Raw genomic sequence first — 21,726 nt, 5'->3', positions numbered from 1 at the left:
GGAAAGTCGATTTGACATCATTGTCTGTCACAGGCATTCAATGTTCTAAGGAAGATATAGAATCGATATTGTGTCCTTTTATATTTCTGTGTAATATAGTGTTCCCTAAAATTAGTGATATTTAAAATATTTTAAACTTTATATATATAACATATTTTAATACTTTATTTAAAATATCTCTTTATCTCAGGTCTAATCCAGGTTGACTTGTTACTTTTTAGCCTAATTGTACACATTGAAAAAGCTGGGTCAAAATAATAGAAGAGGATTAAACTTCCCTTCAACTTTTTCAGAAACATAGACTGGACTTTCCTCAACGTCATCATATTGTAAAATCGATTCATCTTGTGTGTTGAGATTTTCTGTCCCATATCACATTCAGTAACCTCAATTTGTCTCCCAAAAACAAGAATTTGGGGATAATGATCAAACAGGTTAGAAACGTGAACTTTAGAAGATTGTTTCAGAAGATTGAATCTTGCCTAACTGAGGCACAATGAGCAGTGATTTTAGTGTTATATTAATGTAAGGGATTAGACTGACTGCCATGGTCATCATTACTTAATGTAACATTTTTTTTCTTCTTTTCTTTACCGAGGAGTCACAACTCCTTTTCCGATTCTTTACTGCTGTACATTAAGTAATGAGATGTATAACAAAATTCCTAAGTTAGCAAGTTTGTGGAGACAAAATTGGCTGTTCCACCACTAGCTGATCTATAAACACAAAAAACCATTATGGATTTATTCAAAGTATTTTTCTGGGCTGGTCTGTAGATTGATTACCTCCTCTACTTTAACATGATCACTGAGATCATATTCAAAATATAGCAGTGCCACCTCCTTTTGAACAAGAGCGGCCATAGTAACTTAAGAGGTTGTACCTTTATTTTTGCAAATTTTATATCCTGGTTTTTTTTCCTTATGTTCAGTAATAATAATAATAAACAAAATTTATTATTTTTCATGACAAATTTACAATAATATATACGGAAAATAGCAATAGAACATGAAAAATAAAAGGCCATGTCTATGCAGCCTTCAGGCGATGCCAGAAGCTGTTTAGGCCCAAGTAAATACCTATTAACAAATATAAGAATGACGCTTTAAGGTGAAAAAAAAAACTTAAAAAAAAAGTTAGATAATATAAGTTACAAATGCAAGCAGCATGAAGCAAGCACATATACACATATTTAATGCATTAAGGGATAAGGAACGGGAAAGGGGAGGAAAAGGATTAATGTCGGGATAAATACACATATGTATATTACGAACGAAAAAAAAATGTATATATATATATATATTTATTTTTATTTTTTTTTCTTTTTTATTGGCGAGATTATATGAAAAACTTTTAAAAAGTTCTTTTCTATGTCGCGGAATAAATAGCAGATGTAATTGTCTAAAGCGTCGGGGGTGAGTATTTATTCGAAACTGGACTTTACTGTATAAATATGAAGGTGTTTTTAAAACTTTTTTTTTAAACTTTGTAACTAAGAGAAGCAAAATGTAATTTTCGACGATTGAACATATTTAACCATCCTATATCCTTATATGATTTCGGCGACGAATTCCAAAAATAAGACGAAGGCATGGATTTTGTACTTTTTGAGTTCTACGAGAGTCGACTTGATCTAAGCATAGTCCATACACGATATCGCAATGGTTGAAATTGGATGACACTAAAGAATCACAAAGATGCTTTTTTAAGTCTTGACCTAAGACTTTTCTTTGGTTATAGATAACTTTAAGTTATATGCTTTCTTTAGTTTATCAGTGAAATGCTCATGAAATGGCTGTCATTTATTTTTATTTTAAGTTCCTCGCTTATTCTAGATTTGTGGCTTTTATGTCCTCCAAATAAGGTAACTGACGATTTTTTTTTTAAATTTAAAAATTAATTAAGATTTATTTTTAAATGATATTTGGAAACTGTAATTAGATGTTGGAGATTGGTATTAATATTTTGATTAGCAGATGTTATATTATTAGCGTTAAAGTGAAAATAAATCTGAGTATCGTCGGCGTACTTAATATGGTAATTACAAAATTTTAAAAAGTCTTTAAATCGGCAAGTATAAATTGTATAAAGAAGTGGTCCTAATATACTTCCTTGAGGGACACCCACAACTAGAGGTATAGTATTAGATTTGGAACTTTTCAAAACTGTTTGCTGTCGACGATTACTCAAAGAAAAGAATTAAAAAACTTAACTGCACAATTTGAAAAGCCGATATAATCCAAGATAGACAAAAGAATTTTATGATTTATGAGGTTAAAAACCTTTGTATAGTCTAGTAATATAAGAGCACTAAATTTATCCCCATCCCACGCTTGACAGATATCTTCAGTTACGTCAGCGATAGCAGTAGCACAGCTATATCCTTTTCGAAAGCCTGACTGTTTTAATGGTAAAATCTTATTTTCATTAAAAAAAACACGAACCTGTATATCTACAATTTTTTCTAATAATTTAGAAAGTGTTGGAAGAATGCTTATTGAGCGCAGATCTTTCAATTCCTTAGGTTGCGATATTTTATGCAAAGGTGTGACGTAAGCATGCTTCCGCGTATCTGGAAAATATGATTTACTTATACATTCATTTATTATATGAAGTAAAAGGAATCATAAATGGACAACAAAATTGAATCATTGTAATATTAAGGTCGTCGCATCAGTATGCTTTGCTTTTTAAGGATAAAATAATTCTCATTAACTCTTCCTCCGTCACAACCCTCAAACTAAAAATATTTTGAGCATTATTTTTAAGATTATTTATATAAAAGTCAAGTTTGGTCTGGTTGTTGAGGATTAGTGCATGTCGATGAAAAAAAAACTATTTATTTCGTTAACATTAAATAGATGCGTTGAAATGCATCTTTGCTTATTTTTTGTAATATTAAGTTTTTTATGGCTCAGCCCATGTTTAAAGATACCCCTTACAAGATAAATTACCGTTAAATTTAGTTCTTAAAAAAGCCTTTTTTTCATTGCGAAGAGCTGCTGTTGTAAAATTTCGTAATTGTTTGTAATATGCCTAGTGATCTGGGTTTTTTGAAGTTTTAAATTTTTTAAGTATTTTTTTTAGTCTCTTAATTTTTGAAGATTTCCGTAATCCAGGGAGCATATTTATAGTTTCTATTTCGTTTAAATACCTTTAAGGGAGCGTGCCTCTCAAAAAGTTGTTTTGGTGTAGTGTAAACAAATTTTACTTTGTCGTCTATATCATCTATAGTGTAAATATTATGCCAAAATAATGATTCAAGATCGTTTTGAAAGTTGATAAGATCTATGTTATTAAAAGAACGAAAAGAAAAAAATACTGGTCGTTGTTGTTCCACTTGAAAATCAAATTTTAAATATACCGGAAGATGGTCAGACAGGGAGACGTTTTGGACTCCAGCGTCTTAAATATGCTCAAACTTTGTGAAAATAAGGTCAATAAGAGTTATCGAAGTAGAGGTTATATGAGTAGGTTCGTTAATTATTTGAGCAAGATTAAAAGTATCCATAAGTGATTCTAAACGTTTAGTGGAATCGGTGGAGTTTAGAAAATGTATATTAAAGTCACCAGTGCATATTATATTTTCAGATACCGTGTATAGGTTGGCCAAAACATCTTCTACGCGTGAAAAAAAAAAATCTAAATTACTATTTGGTGGCTTGTAAATATTTCCTATTATGACGTGATTATTGCCAAAAGGAACCTTTATCCAAATGTATTCAACAAAATCAACCATTACTGTACATAAAACTTGAAATTTAATATTTGATTTTACGTGAAAAGCGACACTACCCCCTCGCCTCGTTGGCCTATCACACCTCGTAATATTATAATTAGTAATATTAATATCAGTACTATTAATTCCTGAGTGTAACCAGGTTTCAGTTTCAGTTCACTGCTAAAATATCTACATTAAAATCAAGAACTTAGTGTTTAAAATTTGAGAAATTTGTCAGTAAAGATCGTATATTAGTATGGGAAATAATAAGCGATACCTAAGGGAATAGTAATTGTGACAATAATTGTGAGAATGTCGGGGGATAGTGTAGAACTTTATTTTTTAACCTTGCACATTTTAGATAAGTAACTTTTGTGCCGAATTACAAACAGTATTTGGATTCGGTGACAAGAATTCTGCATCAGAATAGTAGGACCCACTCTCAGAATGGCTTTCATGCTTCTTAGGATGTAAGTCCCGTAAAGAATCTGTTAGGTTGGTATGCAGAATCATGTGGCTTGTTGACTTCTCTGATGATGGTCTAAAAGACTACAACCATGCGAGAAGTTAAATTTTTCGAAACTCACTGGCCATGTGGCCAGAAATCTTTATCATACACTAAGTCCTTGTATTTCTTATGCTGATATTTTGTGGTCTTGGGTAGACACTCTTTATTGGTTACATTTTCTGGATCTGTATCAATGTAATTAGCTAGGTTGGTTCTAATCACCTCGCTGGTAACTGTTTTCGAGATTTTGCTAAGGTATAACATTTTTTCTCGTTTATTCTAAGAAAAAGTTATTTATATTCCATTTTTTGCAATATTTTTCCATGTGTTCAGGAGTAATTATATAGCCGTTTCAGATATTAAGTAATTTTAAGTTTATGCTATATATAGTTTTAAGGTAATTATTTATGGGGTTTGCATTTGTGATTTGTATATGTTTTAATAAAATAATTACAGTTATGATAATAAATAGTCCAAGTAGGATCAAATTAATTGTCCACAACTGCCTCTAAAATTATGCGATATATTATTTCGTTTGAAATAAATTTAAGATACATATTCACGTTGTAAAGAAATATAGATGAATAAAAATATATTTTTAACTTGACCTATCTCAACCTAATTTGATATCTCAATGATACGTTGTTTGTGCCAAAAAAAATACTTTTTCATTTCTCAAAACAGATTAAACTGCGAATTGTGCACGCTTCACGTTATAAAAATTAAATGGTCGAGTAAATGACGAGTAAAATTAAACAAATAGTTATTTATTTATTTTTAGCAATACAGCCCAACAGTATAAACCATTTTTCAGAACCAAAGGTTACAATCATGTTTTAACAATTTTTAAGGTATAATAAAGACATACATACAAAAATCAAACTAAAATATTCTCCTTGACATCATAGTATAAACTATATTTTAACAATTTATTGCAACAATCTTAAGCTTCCTATATAAAAATAAACAACCACAAATTATTATCCCAAAAAAAAAATACCCTTATACCTAAATCTCGAAGAGAGAAAAAAAACATAAAAAATACAAACAGCAAAGTTAATTGGATAATTACAAAAACGCTCTTACAACTTCAGCACCAGAGCATACAAATAAATCACAAGATTGTGAGACTCTTAGCGTTATTGCACATTACATACAGTGGTGAATATAAGAGTATATTCGTATTTGCCTTGGAACACTAAAAGATTTTAGTATTCCTAGAATTTAATCGTGGTACACAAAAATTTAATTTATCTAGCAATTCAGAACAGTCAATATTCCCACGCAGAATTCTATGCAACAAACACAACTGAAGCTTTGTTTCTCCTGAATTCAAGAGATTCCACGGAGAATCGAGTTAAAAGCAGATTATATGAAATGCCCCGTGGAGGGTAAAAACCATCAACTTGAAAGGATAGATACTTGAGAAACTTTCGTCGAATTTTTTTTATCGAATACTTATGAATTTCATAGTAAGGGCTCCATATAACAGAAGCGTATCCAAGGTTAGAACGTACACAGCTAAAAAATAATGTTTTTATTGCTTCTATATTATTAAAACCCCGACAGTTGTGTACTCTAAAGCCCAGTGCTCTACTAGCGCGATCAAAGACCTTATGGAGAACTTTCATATCTACCCAAAAAAAGCGAACAATTTCGGCCTGTCTAAGGTGAAATTGTTTTCTTCGCTAATTTAAAAGTTCATAAACCGATTATTTATTTGGTTTGTTTTATTGTTTAAAAACATGTGAGTTTTGAAATCCAGAATGTAATGAGAAAAATCATGTCATAGGAAATTCCATTGTTTTATAAATAAATTCAAGTAAATTTAAACTAGATAAAAATTATCATTTATTCCCAAATTTTAACTTTTTATCATCAATATATCCTACTTATAGATTACCGTATTGATTATATGACGCTTACTACAAAAAAAATCAAAATAGAACAACAAAATATCATATATCCTCTCCATACTTAATATATCGCGTAAGCAAAGTACTTATCTTATTGCCTATTTTTTATATGAATTGCAAATTTCAATACAGAGGGTAAACAACTTTTTATGAGGGTCTTACATATAAACATTTCCTAAAATACTTAAAAACATGTTTATCGAAATGTATGTGCTAGATACAATAGTAACAGTTTATTTTTTAATTCAAATTTGATTTATGCATATTTACATATTATAAACAAAATATTTATACAGGGTACTTGAAAATGACATTCCAATATTGGAAAGTCGATTTGACATCATTGTCTGAGAGATGGTGAACTCAAACAACGTCGCCTATGGTTTGCAGCTAGGTTTATTCTAGGCATTCAATGTTCTAAGCTTATGTGTGATTTAAGAGCGTTTTTCACTGGTTCTCAATACTTTGCCATTATTACGATCGGAAGGTAGAATTACCTTAGCTAAATTAGCACTGGGGGATAAGGTATTTAAGGATTTCTATATTGTTATGGATGTACCAGAAATTGACAGTACAAGTGATAGTATAAGTGAAAATATCGGACAAGATATAAATATACCAATGGATATCGAAGAAGAAAAATGTGTCGAAACTCGAAAAATAAGTTACACTGAAGGGTCATCTGATCGCCCTGCATTGTACGAAGCATCTATTTTAAAATAGAATTTCAATTTCAAGTTTGAATTTCAGATATTGCATTAAATAAACTAATAGCGACTTAAGGAAAGTAGTACATAATATTAATCTTACACTCAGCCAGTTAACAACTGCTACACAAGTTAAGTCCAGTTCAAAGATCTATTAAAATCTTTGATGTGCCGCGAATACTCCGTGTGCCGGTGTTGCTTGAATTGCACATGGCATGCATTTTTAAATCGCAAAATTTTAAGTGGAAAGAGTCATAAAGTAATATTCTAAGCGATATTTAATAATTCCATTAAATAAATAAATGTTTGAAATTTTTTTTTTTATTTGTACTTTTGATTCGTAAAATTTGACTACATATGCCCACGTACTATTTTGTTAGATGTCTGACCTCCCAACCACTCAAGCGTGAAAAGTTGCACAGGTCCGGCCTTAAAATTTATTTGTATTTAAAACTTTATTATTCGGGATTTTTGGGTTTAGTTTTATAAAGTTAAAAATTCAGGATATAGTTGATAGCAAGATAATATTTAATTTAAAGATAAGATTTAATTACGTAAAATCATTTTAACTAAAAATTTTAATTTAATAAGTTTAGTTTTTAGCGCTATCAGTGGGGTGTTTATAATAAGTGGTGAGATAATAGGTCGCACAAATTACTTAGGCCCATTTATTCTGTGGATTAAGGCATTAAAGATTTATTTTTTGATGCAAAAGGGTAAAATGTTTTGGTTTATCTTCAAATTTTATATATTTCCTTTTTTTGTAATATACGTTAGCGAAACACGTGTCGAGATTAAAAATAAAGAGTTATGGTTGCAATAAAGAGTTCTGACTGCAAAAAATTTAGACGAATACAGGCCAAATTCTAAATCCTCCACTTTCATAAACGAATAAAAAGCAAAACAAGCAAAACCCATCATATAATAACCTCACATGACCCCCCGCTCAACTATTAAAGGTAATAGACCCATCCTTAATTCTCTTTAAAAACACGACGAAGGTAATACAAAATCAGCCTAAAAATTTATCTGGGTACGGCCCCGTAATCCTCAAGATCAGTGGGATAGAGAGAGATACACACAATCACTTGCACAGCCTAAAGTAGGAATTGCCAGAACGCAGGTGTTTTATCTTTGTTTAATAGACTGGCTAAAAAGAGGTGACAAGTCTGTGAGTGCTGGAAGTGTTTAAAATATTTCGTAAGATGCTCGGATTTTAGTCCGCGGTCAATTTTTTGATATTATTTTCTTGTGATATTATTTTCTTTCTAAAAATGGACATTTTCGAAAGAAAAATAAAAAATAGTGTAAAACATGGGGTTTTACGTATATTTAAAATGATTTCATAGATAAATTATATTAAATTTTGCCATTTAAACATGATTGTATATCATGCGACAATAAATACGACATAGGCGCACGGACTATTTAGTGCGGCATCTGCGACACATCAAAGATTCGAATAGATCTCTGAACTGGACTTTACAAATGCAAATCAGGAAAAAAACGAATTGACTTGTGGGGCGAAGAGGATTCAGTCAGGTAGATCCTAGAAAAATTAATCTAAACGTGTAACCAAAAAGGAGAGGAGTTTATCGGCCAACATGAATAAAAATACACCCTATGCAAAATCTCATTAATTATTAATAATGTTTTGTTTCCCTGTAGGTATAACTACAAAGTAATAAATTTATTAAGCAGAACACGCAAATTTGATATTTAAATAGTATATATTTTCACTCATAATTGCAAAATATTTCCAGACAATATCTATTGCATTCCAGCGCCCTAATACATGAGAGAATGTCGAGCCAATTATTAGCAAATCATGGTGCATTGTCTCCTGTGATTCGGCATACATTTTTCTAGGGTTGCGTCGAACCATAGGAGATAATGCCAATACGCTGCCCGAACTTCAATTTCTCATGAAAATGATAAAAATGACGTAATATTACTATTCAGAATTAAGTTGTTTTCAGAGAATATTTTACCTCAATTGTACGATTTTGTTATTAATTTTATCTCTTTGTTCGACTATATCAGAAAACTCCAATTCTTTATTAGGGAATACCTTTTAAGATAGCGGTTGGATTGTAACGAACTATTTACTTTAGTTTGCATATTTTTAAGATTTTGGTCACTATCTAAATCTTTTTCAAGAAAACACTTTTCAGAGCAATTTACTCTATTATCGCTTATCTTTTGTGATTTTTAAAATCTCTCTCCAAGCAGCTAGTATGGAAAATTCCTAAGCAAATTGCACAACAATAGTAACCATGAGCTTTAGTTGAAAAACATTTATATTTAAACTTTTTTTGCATCAAACACGTTTAGAAATGTTTATTTATTGGTACATGATAGTTGAAAGTATAATCAAGCAACAAGAATACATTTAAAGATTACACTACAGGCATATTACTTTTTTTGAAAACCGATTTCCAGACAAGTTTTCCATTTAGCAGGTTTTTTGGGTATGTTATGCCTCGGTGTTTAAATGACTTGGTATTTTACTTTTATTTAAACATAGTCTGCCGGATTTACTAGTAGAAGTACTCATCGGATTAAGAGCAGAAATGTTTCTTCTCAGATTGCGATGAATCGAGTGAGATGGAGCCAGGTCGTGTCTATCTCGTCCCTTTGGGGTTATTTAAATCAAACGGTTGTTTTAAAAAAACTAAACATTTTAATTTGCAAATAACAATAACTCATATATTTGTTTATTCTTGTTTTATTCTCTCTCGCACACCCCGTACTCAACCAAATATCAATTTAATCCACTTATCGCCTTTAAACAAACAGATACGTTTTAATTCAATAAAACACTTTCACGCTATCTATTTTGCAGTTAGTTATGTTGCGATCGTGGTCAAAGCACGGCTCGAGGCAACATTTTATCTATTTCGTCGATTAACTATTATTAATAAAGAAACCGCAAAATTGCGCCAACATGAACTCTCAACGTTTTATCATTCCAGGTGCCCAGAGCAGGCCCGTGCTGAAGAAAGGGGCCCTGAAGCAGTTCAGCCCTTTGTTGGTGGCCATGATTGGGCTACCGGGCAGAGGCAAGAGCCTTCTTGCAAAGAGGCTCTGTCGATATTTGAACTATACAGGGGAGAGTTGCAAAGGTAGGTGGTATTTTGAAGTATATTGTTTTCTTGAAACAAAGTCTTATAAAACGGTTGTTCACTTGCTCGAGAGTGAAGGACATCATTACCATAAATTATACACACGTTTTTGTTGCTTGTATTTAATCATTGTTTTTAGCCAAGGTCGCGTAATTTGTATAAAAGGTCAGCGTATTTTGATCCTATTAGCTGTATGTACTTAAAAAAATACAATTTATTATTTTCAAAATCTATTATAAAGTCTGAAGAAAGATAATAGCATTTAAATGTATTTTTTTATTTTGCCTGCAAATACGGACGTGTTCCGAGGTCCACGCATATAATATTCTAGTTTGACACGCCAATCTTGATCTATTAAAATCATTCTTCAATCATTGAAACTATAAAAAAAAAAACAATTTTTATCACAAAATGTTAAATGACGTGAGCATATATTATTCACGAATGTTAATTACGCGAGTGTGCTCTTACTGTTTTACCAATTCGAAGCAATTTTGCACTTTGTACTCTTAGCTGTAAGGTATAACTTATACACGGCGAGTTTTTTAATGACACAATTATTCAGGCGGGACACATTTTATGATATTTTTAAGATTCGTCCCATTACTTCCCTAAGAGGAGGAAGGGGAAATTGCCCTTTTTATCTTACATAGAAATTTTTGACTTTTCTATTTTAATTATACAGGGTGTTTCACTTTTTTGCAGCAGGACTTTAACAGTATTTAGAAAAATTAATTTTAAGGTATGTTTCTCATATAAATATTGATCGTCAAACTTTTTGTTTCTGAGATACAGGGCGTCAAAGTTTCCCAAAAAAAAAAGTTTTCATTTTTTAATATCCGAACTATCAAAGATATTGAAATCAAAATTGGTATAAACAATTCTAGGGTGAAGGGTCATAATCGTAAATAATGTCATGTTTCTACGTTGGCCAGTGGCGGAGATATAACTAATTAATAATGTTAATGTGACTAAAAAAGTAGCACGCCACTGGATTAAGTCGATTAAACGATCATTTTTAAATAGTGCATTTAATTGTAAACAAAAATGCCCTCTTGATATTTTTTCGTATCTGACTCCGTTTTCTCCTCAAATTAGGTTGTAAAAATCACTTAAGATTTGAAGATAAATTTATTTCAACCGTCTAATAAATCGCAACATAGAACAATACCACAAATACTTATAACTTATTTATAACAAATAACAGATTACAAGAACACAACAAACAATTAACAAATTTAAAGAAGGTGTTCGAAATGTGAACCATTTTCTGCAATACATAATTCACATCGACGAATAACCGAACGTGAAATGTTATTTAAAAATGGTACTATTTCATTACAAGCAATCCTAATTCTATTTATAAGGTCATCCCTTGTTGGAACAGGTGTCGCATACACTCTTTCTTTTAAAAATCCCCATACTGAAAAGTCTAAGGGGTTTAAGTCTGAGGATCGTGGAGGCCACGCTACTGGCCCTCTACGACACATCCACCTTTCTGGATGATTTCTGGGTATCAAACCAGTTTCGCACAATTCTCCCATAATGCGCAGGACAACCGTCAAGCTGGAACCAACTCTGTCTCCTTAAATTTAAAGCAATATCTTCCCACATATTCGCATGCTCCCGTTCTAAAAATTCCAAGAAGGCTGCAGCATTTACCCGTGGTGGCAAAAAATATGGTCCAAAAAGTCGATTGTCATAAATACCAATCCAGACATTAACACTAAATTCATGCTGGAAGTTTCTTGGTCGAATTCCATGTGGATTTTCATGCGCCCAAATGTGCTGATTATGGAAATTGACCACTCCACGCCGAGTGAAGCACGACTCATCGCTCCACAACACGTTATTTAAAAAACCTGGAGTATTATTAGCTGCATTAAGAATCCAACGACAAAATGCAGTTCTTTGTTCTTCATCTCCTGGTTGTAATCCCTGAACAGGCTGCAAATGATAAGGACGTTTATGATCCCGTCTTAACACTCGGTAAACACGGGAAGCTGAAATTCCTAAACCAGCGGAAACTCTTCTAATACTTGTTGTAGGATCTCTGTTGAACTGACGCAAAATTTGTTGCCTATTTCTCTCTATTCGAAAATTTACATTATTTTCATTTCCTCGTACATTGCCTAAACCATTCTCAATAATTTGTCGATGGACTCTTACAAATACAGAAGGATGTGGATGCCTTCTAATCGGATATCTGCACATATATTCCCGGGCTGCTTCTGCGGAGTTTCCATTTGCAACCCCATAAATAAAGTGGATATCCGCTAACTCTTGATTTGAAAACATAAATGGCATTTTGACACAAAAACGACACTAAAAACACACAACTTTTATGACACTGTTTTTATTTCATGGCACACTATCCAAATTATTAAAATAAATTAATATAAATAACATTTCACGTTCGGTTATTCGTCGATGTGAATTATGTATTGCAGAAAATGGTTCACATTTCGAACACCTTCTTTAAATTTGTTAATTGTTTGTTGTGTTCTTGTAATCTGTTGTTTGTTATAAATAAGTTATAGGTATTTGTGGTATTGTTCTATGTTGCGATTTATTAGACGGTTGAAATAAATTTATCTTCAAATCTTAAGTGATTTTTACAACCCAATTTGAGGAGAAAACGGAGTCAGATACGAAAAAATATCAAGAGGGTATTTTTGTTTACAATTAAATGCACTATTTAGAAATGATCGTTTAATCGACTTAATCCAGTGGCGTGCTACTTTTTTAGTCACATTAACATTATTAATTAGTCATATCTCCGCCACTGGCCAACGTAGAAACATGACATTATTTACGATTATGACCCTTCACCCTAGAATTGTTTATACCAATTTTGATTTCAATATCTTTGATAGTTCGGATATTAAAAAATAAAAACTTTTTCAGAAACAAAAACTTTGACGATCAATATTTATATGAGAAACCTATCTTAAAATTAATTTTTCTAAATACTGTTAAAGTCCTGCTACAAAAAAGTGAAACACCCTGTATATAATTTTAATATTTTCATTAAATTTAAAAATAATTCGAATATTTTAACCATTAATGTCGAATATTTAACAGTTGCCATGGAAATCTTAGCGTTTATATTTTGTTACATAAAAATGTTTACAGTCTGTTGAAAAATGTTTTTAGTCTTATTCACAACTAAATTATGTTAATGTAAAAAAACATGGAAGCGAATTTCAATGTAGAAGTTGATATGTTGTTAATAGCATGGCCGAAAAATGTTGGGAAGAAAAATTTATTATCGTTAAATATATATTAATTCAACGATTTTTTAGTAAATTTTTGGTTTTGGCATATTTATCAACTGTATATGGTCAAGGTATATTTATTACATTGTAGAATATACGTATATCATATACTATTCTGTTTACAAATGAGAGAAAACTTCACCAGTTAAAAAAATTGACACATTGTTTACATATTTGGTTTTTAATCGATTACTACAACTAAAATATTTGATAAAACGACCCCGATATTACATATATGCCACTGTGTAGCATAGGATATACTTTTTATACACATATATACCTTATAGTGTAATAATGGAATATCACATACAGGGAAATCTAAAACGTACATGAAACACAATAATTATACCAAATAAGATATAAAAATTAAAAAAAAAACTCAAGAATATACATCTGTTGAAAACTAAACAAGGATTTAAAAAATAAAGTTTATTTTAGAAAAATGCAGTGGTAAACTTTTTTTATTTAAAAATATTTACGATAAACCTCTTTTGGACGCCATTGGTAAAATTATTTTTTTCTTATACGTCAAAAAATGCCCCAATAATGCATAAAACACATCTGCATTTATAAAAAAAATATCTATATTTTAGATCTTAGAAATGTCTTACTTTTTGGTGGAGAATCGCCCTTTAAAGTTTGTTCCTGACACCCGGTATAATATACCACAATTTAAGCTTAAATAGATACCTTTATTAAAAATTCCACATCAACAATTATTTAACGATTAAAATAAAGATTTTATACTGGTTTTCTATAACTAAATATTCAACGTTTTGTTGATGGTAAGTATATATTTGTTTAGAAGCTCATTTCATTAAGCCCTTACTGCATGATTTTTTATTTTAAGTTGAAAAAATATATGTGATAGTTTATGATAAAGATTAAGTAGAAAAATATTTAAAAATATTTATGTTTTGTTTTTGAAAAAAATTACATTTTTCAAAATTACATGTGCTAAATTTTCCCATAGGAAAGAAAATAAAAAATTCACAGATTTTGCAACATGCGCAAACATCGTAGGCGTATTGAAAATACCAGATACAAGTACGGTGGCTGTTATTTTTTATATTTTATATTATCTTGTGACGTCATTTGAAAGTGCTCAATAAACGAAACATAAAAGAATTAAGCCTTGTTTGGAAAGCAAATTGACATTTATTGATTTCTAGGGATTTTTATGGGATCAAAATCCCTAGAAATCAATAAATGGGATGGGATGTTCTTATGATCATTATTCATTCAGTTTGTTATTTATTATATTTTTGTAATTGCCATTAATTTTAACGGTTTATTTTCTAAAATTGGGGTGCCCCCCGAAAATTTCGCCCTTTGCCCCTTCCGCCTCTTTTTTACTACCCACTCTGGAAAAAATTGAGCAAAACTCATCATAGCTATGCGGGTGGTATAAAATACGGCTTTTATTTTTATTTCCAAAACTCTTGAACGAGGCGCCATTCCATATGGCTCTAAAATGCGCCACCAAAAATAACAATCTACGTATCCAAGCAATTTTGCGAACACGCCCCCATTTAAGTATTATCGAATTTATTCCACTTGGCTGATATACCCTGTATTATTTCATATGGAGGAAAAGTGAAAATTTTTAATTATTTAAGTTTACCCAATTCTTTCATACACATCTCATAATCCATATCTGGATATTTATTACGAACTTTTATTAATTCTCGATGAAGGGAACTAAAGCCACGCTCACTTTTATTCACATATTCGGCAACGTAAGCAGCACAGGAATATTTATCTAATATAAACTGAACATCCATATTTGACTGCAAAGCTTTCGAAATACATGGATTAAATGGACTGATCCAAATGTCTTCAATCCCACGTTTCATAAAAACCGAGGGTCGATGAATGCCATGTCGAAGAATGTCCAAATACTCATCAAATGACTCTAAATAAAATTTTTGAAGGAATTCCTCAAAACTTGTCAAAGAACCCACCTCTAAAGCTTCATGCATTTTTTCACATAACAAAACTTTTGAGTTATCCTTATTAACTGGCAATACCGGAATTAATACCCTAGTTTGATCCATTGGCCAAAATGGTGCCCCAAAACGGCATTTTTTTGTATTTTTTTTGTAGCATGTATGAGTATGAGCATGCATTTGTAAATTCCTGGGGCTTGAAACTAAACATTCTTCGGCTGAGGCAATACTATCAATTAATGCAATAGTTTCCGGTAAATGTTCATCATTTAATAACTGTGCCTCGTGGGAAGGTGGAGCGTTTTCAAGCCATAATAACATATGACAGTGTGGACTACCTCTATGCTGAAATTCCACCCTACGAAAGTAATCTTTTAAATAATATTTTTCAAATGGGCCATCTCTCTTTTTTTTAGAGCAATCATGATTGTATCTACTAATTTGTTAAAATATAGGCAACAAATAACAGGATCATTGTTCACTAATTCCGCTTTAGCACTATTAGACATAATATCAAAGATACTATCGTCAATGTTATCTTCATCGTCTAAATTTTGTTGAAATTTATAGGCGCATTTTAAGAGTGGCTTCCAATATACCTCTGATGCACTAAGTGTTACAAATACAGTTGGTTTTCCGAGTTGACGCATCATACAAAATAAGTCCTTTTTCTTTGACTGCCAATATTGTATCGAATTAGGTATATTTTTTAAAAACGACTCATTCTTTTCCATGCTTTCTTTCACAAATTCTGGATCTAATAAATCTTCTCTTGTAATATTTTTTACCTCATGGTTATTATTGCGAAACAATACTTGAAATGTTTGAATAATTCTCAAACGCATGATTTTGGCTGCCATGTAAAGAATGTGATTAGGGGTAACACCACGTCTATCTCTTCTACGGATTTCACTAGTTGCCATCATATAAGGAGTTACATTAATTTTAAATTGTCTTTCATGTCCGTAATAGATAGCAGGAAATGATAATTCCTCTGCATCAGCGTCAAAAGATAATGCAAACGGTTTGTTTTTCTGACCTGGGGCTAAATGTAACACCATATCTTCCCCCCAAAAAATTGTTTGCTGTTGCATGTTTAATAATTGCTCAGTTGTTAAATTTTTTTCTTTACGCGACGAAACAACGTCCATCATGTCTTCTTGACTATTCCTTATCTCGAAATGCTGGTCGTAAAATATTTGTTTTTCTTCTGCAAAATCATAACCTTCACGTATACCCAAGAATGTGTTATTAATTTTAATATCATATTTTCGGTATAATGGCGTATCTCGTAAATATAATAACCATCTACGCAGAATAGCTTTTGAGACACATCCAGACAAATATGCCCATTTTTGAAGAATATGACGCTTTATTAAAACTGTCACTGTATATTCATCGTCAACATTTCTGGGCAGGGAAGTTACCATATTATTTACACTGACAGGAACATTTATTATTTGACCCACCATTTTTTAACTACCAGCAAAATAGTGAATTTTGAGAATTTGCAGAAAGGGTAAACGGGGTGAAATTAAACGCTCAGCAATGGGATTTAAGGGGGGTAAGTCAGACGGAATAGGAGGATAAACAAATCCATTAACAGTGGCCAGTTGAGGAATCGTTTTTTTACGGGATAAAGTGGAATAACAGTTACGACAACACTTATAAAATTTGCATTCATCCTCGATACTCGAATGCATTTTTGGGTAGCCAGCTTCATAAAGAAGGGGAAGAATATCCTTGGTTATGGAGCAAATATTTATTTATTTATTTATTCATGCCAAAAAGTATAAAGCTTTTACACAAGTCAGTCAAAAATATAACTCCAAATAAAAGTATTAAACTGTAAAATTCGTTTCACCTAAGAACAAAAATAAAACACATATAAGCCTAAAAAGTAATGCTTAAAAACACTTAACACTAAAAGTCAAGAGACCCAGCCTATGCAATAGCACTGAAATTTGAGCTCAGGAATTCCTCAAATGAATAAAAAGCATTGGTGACTAAAAAATGTTTTACCTTTGTCTTATAAGCATTAAGAGGCAAATCCTTAACGGAGACCGGCAGGACATTAAAGAACTTAATTCCATAAAAAGACACGCCATTACGGGTACGCTCGAGTCTCCTAAATATCATTAGTCCACCAAATTCGGTCACATATACGACAGAATTCGTTTAACTTATTACTATAAAATTTAGTGTTCATAAAATGCTCTAAATATAATGTTCTCTTTTCAAAAATTTTTGTATTTGTTGGATTTAAAGTAACTATTGAATTATTGAGATATCCTGAAAAGTTCAAAATATCTGAATCAAAAAACTCACAATTACCTGTTTTATTTGGTGCTTCCCTGGCTTCTTTCTTTTCTATGATGATACCCGATGAACTATTGGTAGAACCTTTTCCCCGTGATTGGATTTTCTGCTTTTCCTCAGATCGTTGAACAGAAGAGACATCTTGGAAAACAGAAACACCATCAACTGTAGTATTGGGATTCGAAGAAATTATTTTATTCAACTTTTTTCGTTGCCTATATTTCCGACAACGTTAAGCGTTCAAGGCAAGTTTGACATTGTCTTGCTTCTTATTATCAGGTTGACTTTTATTAAGTGCGGTAGCACCGCTAGTGCTTGGTAATGAAATATTAGTATTAATTACTTGTTTTTGGTAAGTCCCACAGTCTTCTGCATCCAAAGAAAGTAAAACAGTTTTAATATGTTTTTTCTCAGTATTTGCATTTGACTGCACACAACATTCAGCATTTGACTGTAACTCGACAGCTTCCTTTTTATCTTCTATAAGAGTTAGTTTTCTCTGCTTGAATGGTAAAACTTTTTCGTTTTCATTTTTTACAATATTAAGTTTCCGTTTCTTTAACGGCAATTGATGTGGATGGAGGGACATTCTGGAAGTAAAATAGTTTATAATTTATTTACATTAAAAACATTTAGTCAAAATCGTCGAAAAATAAGCAATTTGACAGGTAACTTTAATTTTAAAGTGCTTTTATTTTATATTTCCATAAATAAAAAGTGTGCATTCGACAGGTACAGTCTTGCCCAAAATAAGTTTACTCATCAAATTTTTATGTGGTGGAACTTAGCTAGAGATTCAGAAACGAAAATCATGTTTTTACAGTCGCCCAGACAAGTTTTGGTTAGGACTTACCTATTTTATTTTCACTTATTTTATAAAAGACCACCCTTGTTTGTAATCCTCGTGTCAATAATTGACACACACACACTTTTATTTTCGAATACACAAGTTTTTTTAGTAACACGTCTTGTCGAAAGGAACAATTAAAATAAAAGAATCCTGAACACGCACCCTATTCGCTTCATGGCTTATAAATCGGATATCACATGATATTTCTCTCACCTACATACTTGACTTAAAACTCAAACCTCATTGCGGCCTTCGAACGACCTTGCTCTATTCCCTGATCAACGCCGACATCGCGGTGATGAGGCAGGTCATTGAACCCGGACTGTTACATTTCGTTTTGTAGCATGTCGTTTTTTCAAAGACGGGTCCCATATACATGCGCCCAGAAGTATTTTCAATACTAAAAATTACCAGAAAACGTATTTATTCAAAAACATTATAAATACATCAAAAAATATTTAAACTAAATATAAACCTTAAGAATATTTAATTATGCCACGTAAAAACGACGAAAACAATTTCGATCTTTATTTAAACACAACCTGACATTACACTTTTCACATGTAATTTGGATACCCTTACACTCAGGAAATTTGCATCTGTGGCGATCTTCATACTACTCAGGAAGATGGCCCACATTATCGCGACGAATTTCTTGGGCTGGTATTTGCGCAAAAGGGATATTTCCTTTTTTTAAATTCTAGTTATGGCTGAAGTGCGCAACTAGGTCTACCCCGCTTTTTTGATATTACATAAGATCTTGTTAGAATTTCCGCCAATCCAAGTTTGAACTCAGCCAGGGGCAAATAACATTCGTCAGAGTTCGTACTTATGACCGATCTTCTCCATAATATCCAACTGTTACAACATAACATGTCATGAAAAAAAATTCTTTGGTAAAATTTTTTTCTTATTAGTATCCTATAATAGCCTACCATGGAATCCAAAAGATCCACACCGCCCATATAATTATTGTATACTTCTATACTCTTTGGACGAGGGATCATAATGTGCTTTTTTTCCTTTCTACAAAATCTCTGCACTTCAGAAATAGGTTGACTGCCTACATAGGTTGATACTGTAGTAATTAGTTTATTATCAAACCACAAAACCACAGACACATCTGTATCATCCACTCGAGCCACTTTTTCAACAACTGTGCCTCTTCCTTTTTTTTCATTGCAGATTCCTTAGGAAAATCACAATCTGCAATTCGATTTTTTCGAACAGTACCAAGAGGCAAAATGCCCTCTTTGCTGAGATAAACAAGTAGTGGAAAGCTCGTAAACCAATTATCAAAAAAAAACTTTGTAATTTTGATTCCTTGGAACTGACTCTGTCAGTTTTACTACCGCATTACTACTTGCTCCAAGATATGGTTGATGAGCATGCAGCTTAAGCCTGATCATCAGCTGAAGCCTGATACTCCACTTAGTACAAATACTTTGTAACCCCATTTATGAGGTTTTTTCGGGTTATATTGCTTTAGGGTTGATCGATCTTTTGTAGGAATAATTTGTTCGTCAACTGCAAGATGTTCTTCTTTTGGAACAAGTAAGTATCTTTCTCGCATTTTTTCTAAAAAGGGACGGATTTTGAAAAGCTTATTATAGTCAGGTTCATCACGATTGTGTTGCTGCTTTGTATTATCAGTGAAGTGAATAAAACGTTTTATTTCTTCAAATCTATTGCATGTCATAGCTTCGGTTATTGCAGTAATACCCAAGGTACTGCTCCAATAAGTTATAGTAGATGGCAGATGTGCTACAGACATATGTATATGCAAATTCCAATAAAAATATTTATTTCTTCCTTGCTTATATTTGCTGGTTTTTCAGGCCTACATTGGATAGCATATAAATTAGTCTGTTCCGCTATATATACCAATATTTCATCAGTAAAACAAAAACTTGAAAAAATCAAAAATACCATCAAAATTCAAAATATCGGTTCCTAAAGATTCAGCTCCTTTGAATAATTTGTCTTCCTCAGTTACCTTCACATGTTTTTTTCCCATTCAAGAACCACCTTGTTTGTTTCCTTTTTCTTGTACGCTGTAGCTAGGATTGAAAGGGGAACATTATCTTCACTAACAGAATAATCGGTTTCACAAATTATGACATCCTCAACTTCTCTCTCAATCTGTTCATCTTCGCTGGATTCTTCCAATAAAACTTTAGAAAATAGTGTTCTGTTTTCGTAAAGGTTGTCGTCTGACAAATGTTCATCTTCACTACCACTTTGATTTGGAATATCAACAGTTTTGGTACCGTAAAAGCGTTTTCGGTACCAAACTGGTACCGGAATTCGGTACCCGCGAAATTGTTTATATAATATTCAAAAAACTGTTTTTACCTTTTCTTGTAACTGTATGTTATTTTCGTATAAAAATCATACCGAAGACACCCATAATGTATTATTTTTTTGGTAATTTTTAGATTTCGGTCCGAATTAAAAATAATATGAAATTGGGATACTTTATTAAAAAATTAACTCTAAGGAACATTTATTTTTCATATAAATAACAAAGACAAAATTCCCTTTCATCTTTTTTATTGACGTTTGACATAATGCCGCGAGGTGACAGCATTACAATACATGTTCCTTGATTTTTTATTTCTTCCATATGAGTTTTTTTAGTGTGTTGGACTTGGTTGAATTGGATTGAGATCGAGTTGAATTAAGCAAATAATCCGCAAATTTTTTTCTCTTAATCTATTCTTTTCAAGGTACTTTTTCTACTGAAATTTTAGAATACTAAAATCGAAGATACTTAAAGTCGGCAGCACAGAAAATTCTCCTTTAGAAAAGAAAGTTAAATGGAAGGAGCGTGTCTGGTTGTTTTGAGGTTGTCTGATATTTTCGCTGTAGACATTTAATTGAGATACTAAAGTAATAAGCAATATATACTTGTTCCCCCGATTAATATTTAGTGTCCAGTGCCTGTCAAACATGATTAGTGCTTTTCACAAAATAGGATTTAGCTACCTATTTGTTAATCGAATAATCTCGGGTACTCCAGTGGTATACTTTGTCATGTGTTGTGTTGTGTTACCTAAAACTTTACTTTTTACTTTGGTTATTAACTTTTTATTATTAACATTAAATAGGGATTAAGACCATTTCATAAAATGTCCATGTTTGTGGGTGACGTAAAGGCAAAACTTAATTAATGCTATATCCCAGGCTGCATAGACCTATATTCTAGCCGCTTCCTTTTTCCAAGAGATGCCAAATATAGACAGCAATGGATTATTAATGTTAAAAATCTTTGCTTAGAAACCACTGGTGAAATAATTCAAACAGAACACTTTGTCTGTGCCAATCATTTTGGCCCAGAATTCATTCTACCC

General features: G+C 31.8%; 1 protein-coding gene across 1 annotated transcript in view; it reads left to right on the top strand.

Annotated features, from left to right (window-relative positions):
* Positions 1–21,726, top strand: part of LOC126737268 (6-phosphofructo-2-kinase/fructose-2,6-bisphosphatase-like) — a 93,957-nt gene that overhangs the window by 28,080 nt on the left and 44,151 nt on the right. The window contains exon 2 of the mRNA XM_050442091.1: positions 9,828–9,977. Coding sequence (XP_050298048.1) covers positions 9,828–9,977 — 150 coding nt within the window. The remainder of the gene's footprint in view (positions 1–9,827; positions 9,978–21,726) is intronic.

The sequence above is a fragment of the Anthonomus grandis genome, chromosome 6 (assembly GCF_022605725.1).
Source record: "Anthonomus grandis grandis chromosome 6, icAntGran1.3, whole genome shotgun sequence".
Classification (NCBI taxonomy): Eukaryota; Metazoa; Arthropoda; class Insecta; order Coleoptera; family Curculionidae; genus Anthonomus; species Anthonomus grandis.
This window is presented reverse-complemented; position numbering and strand designations above follow the sequence as displayed.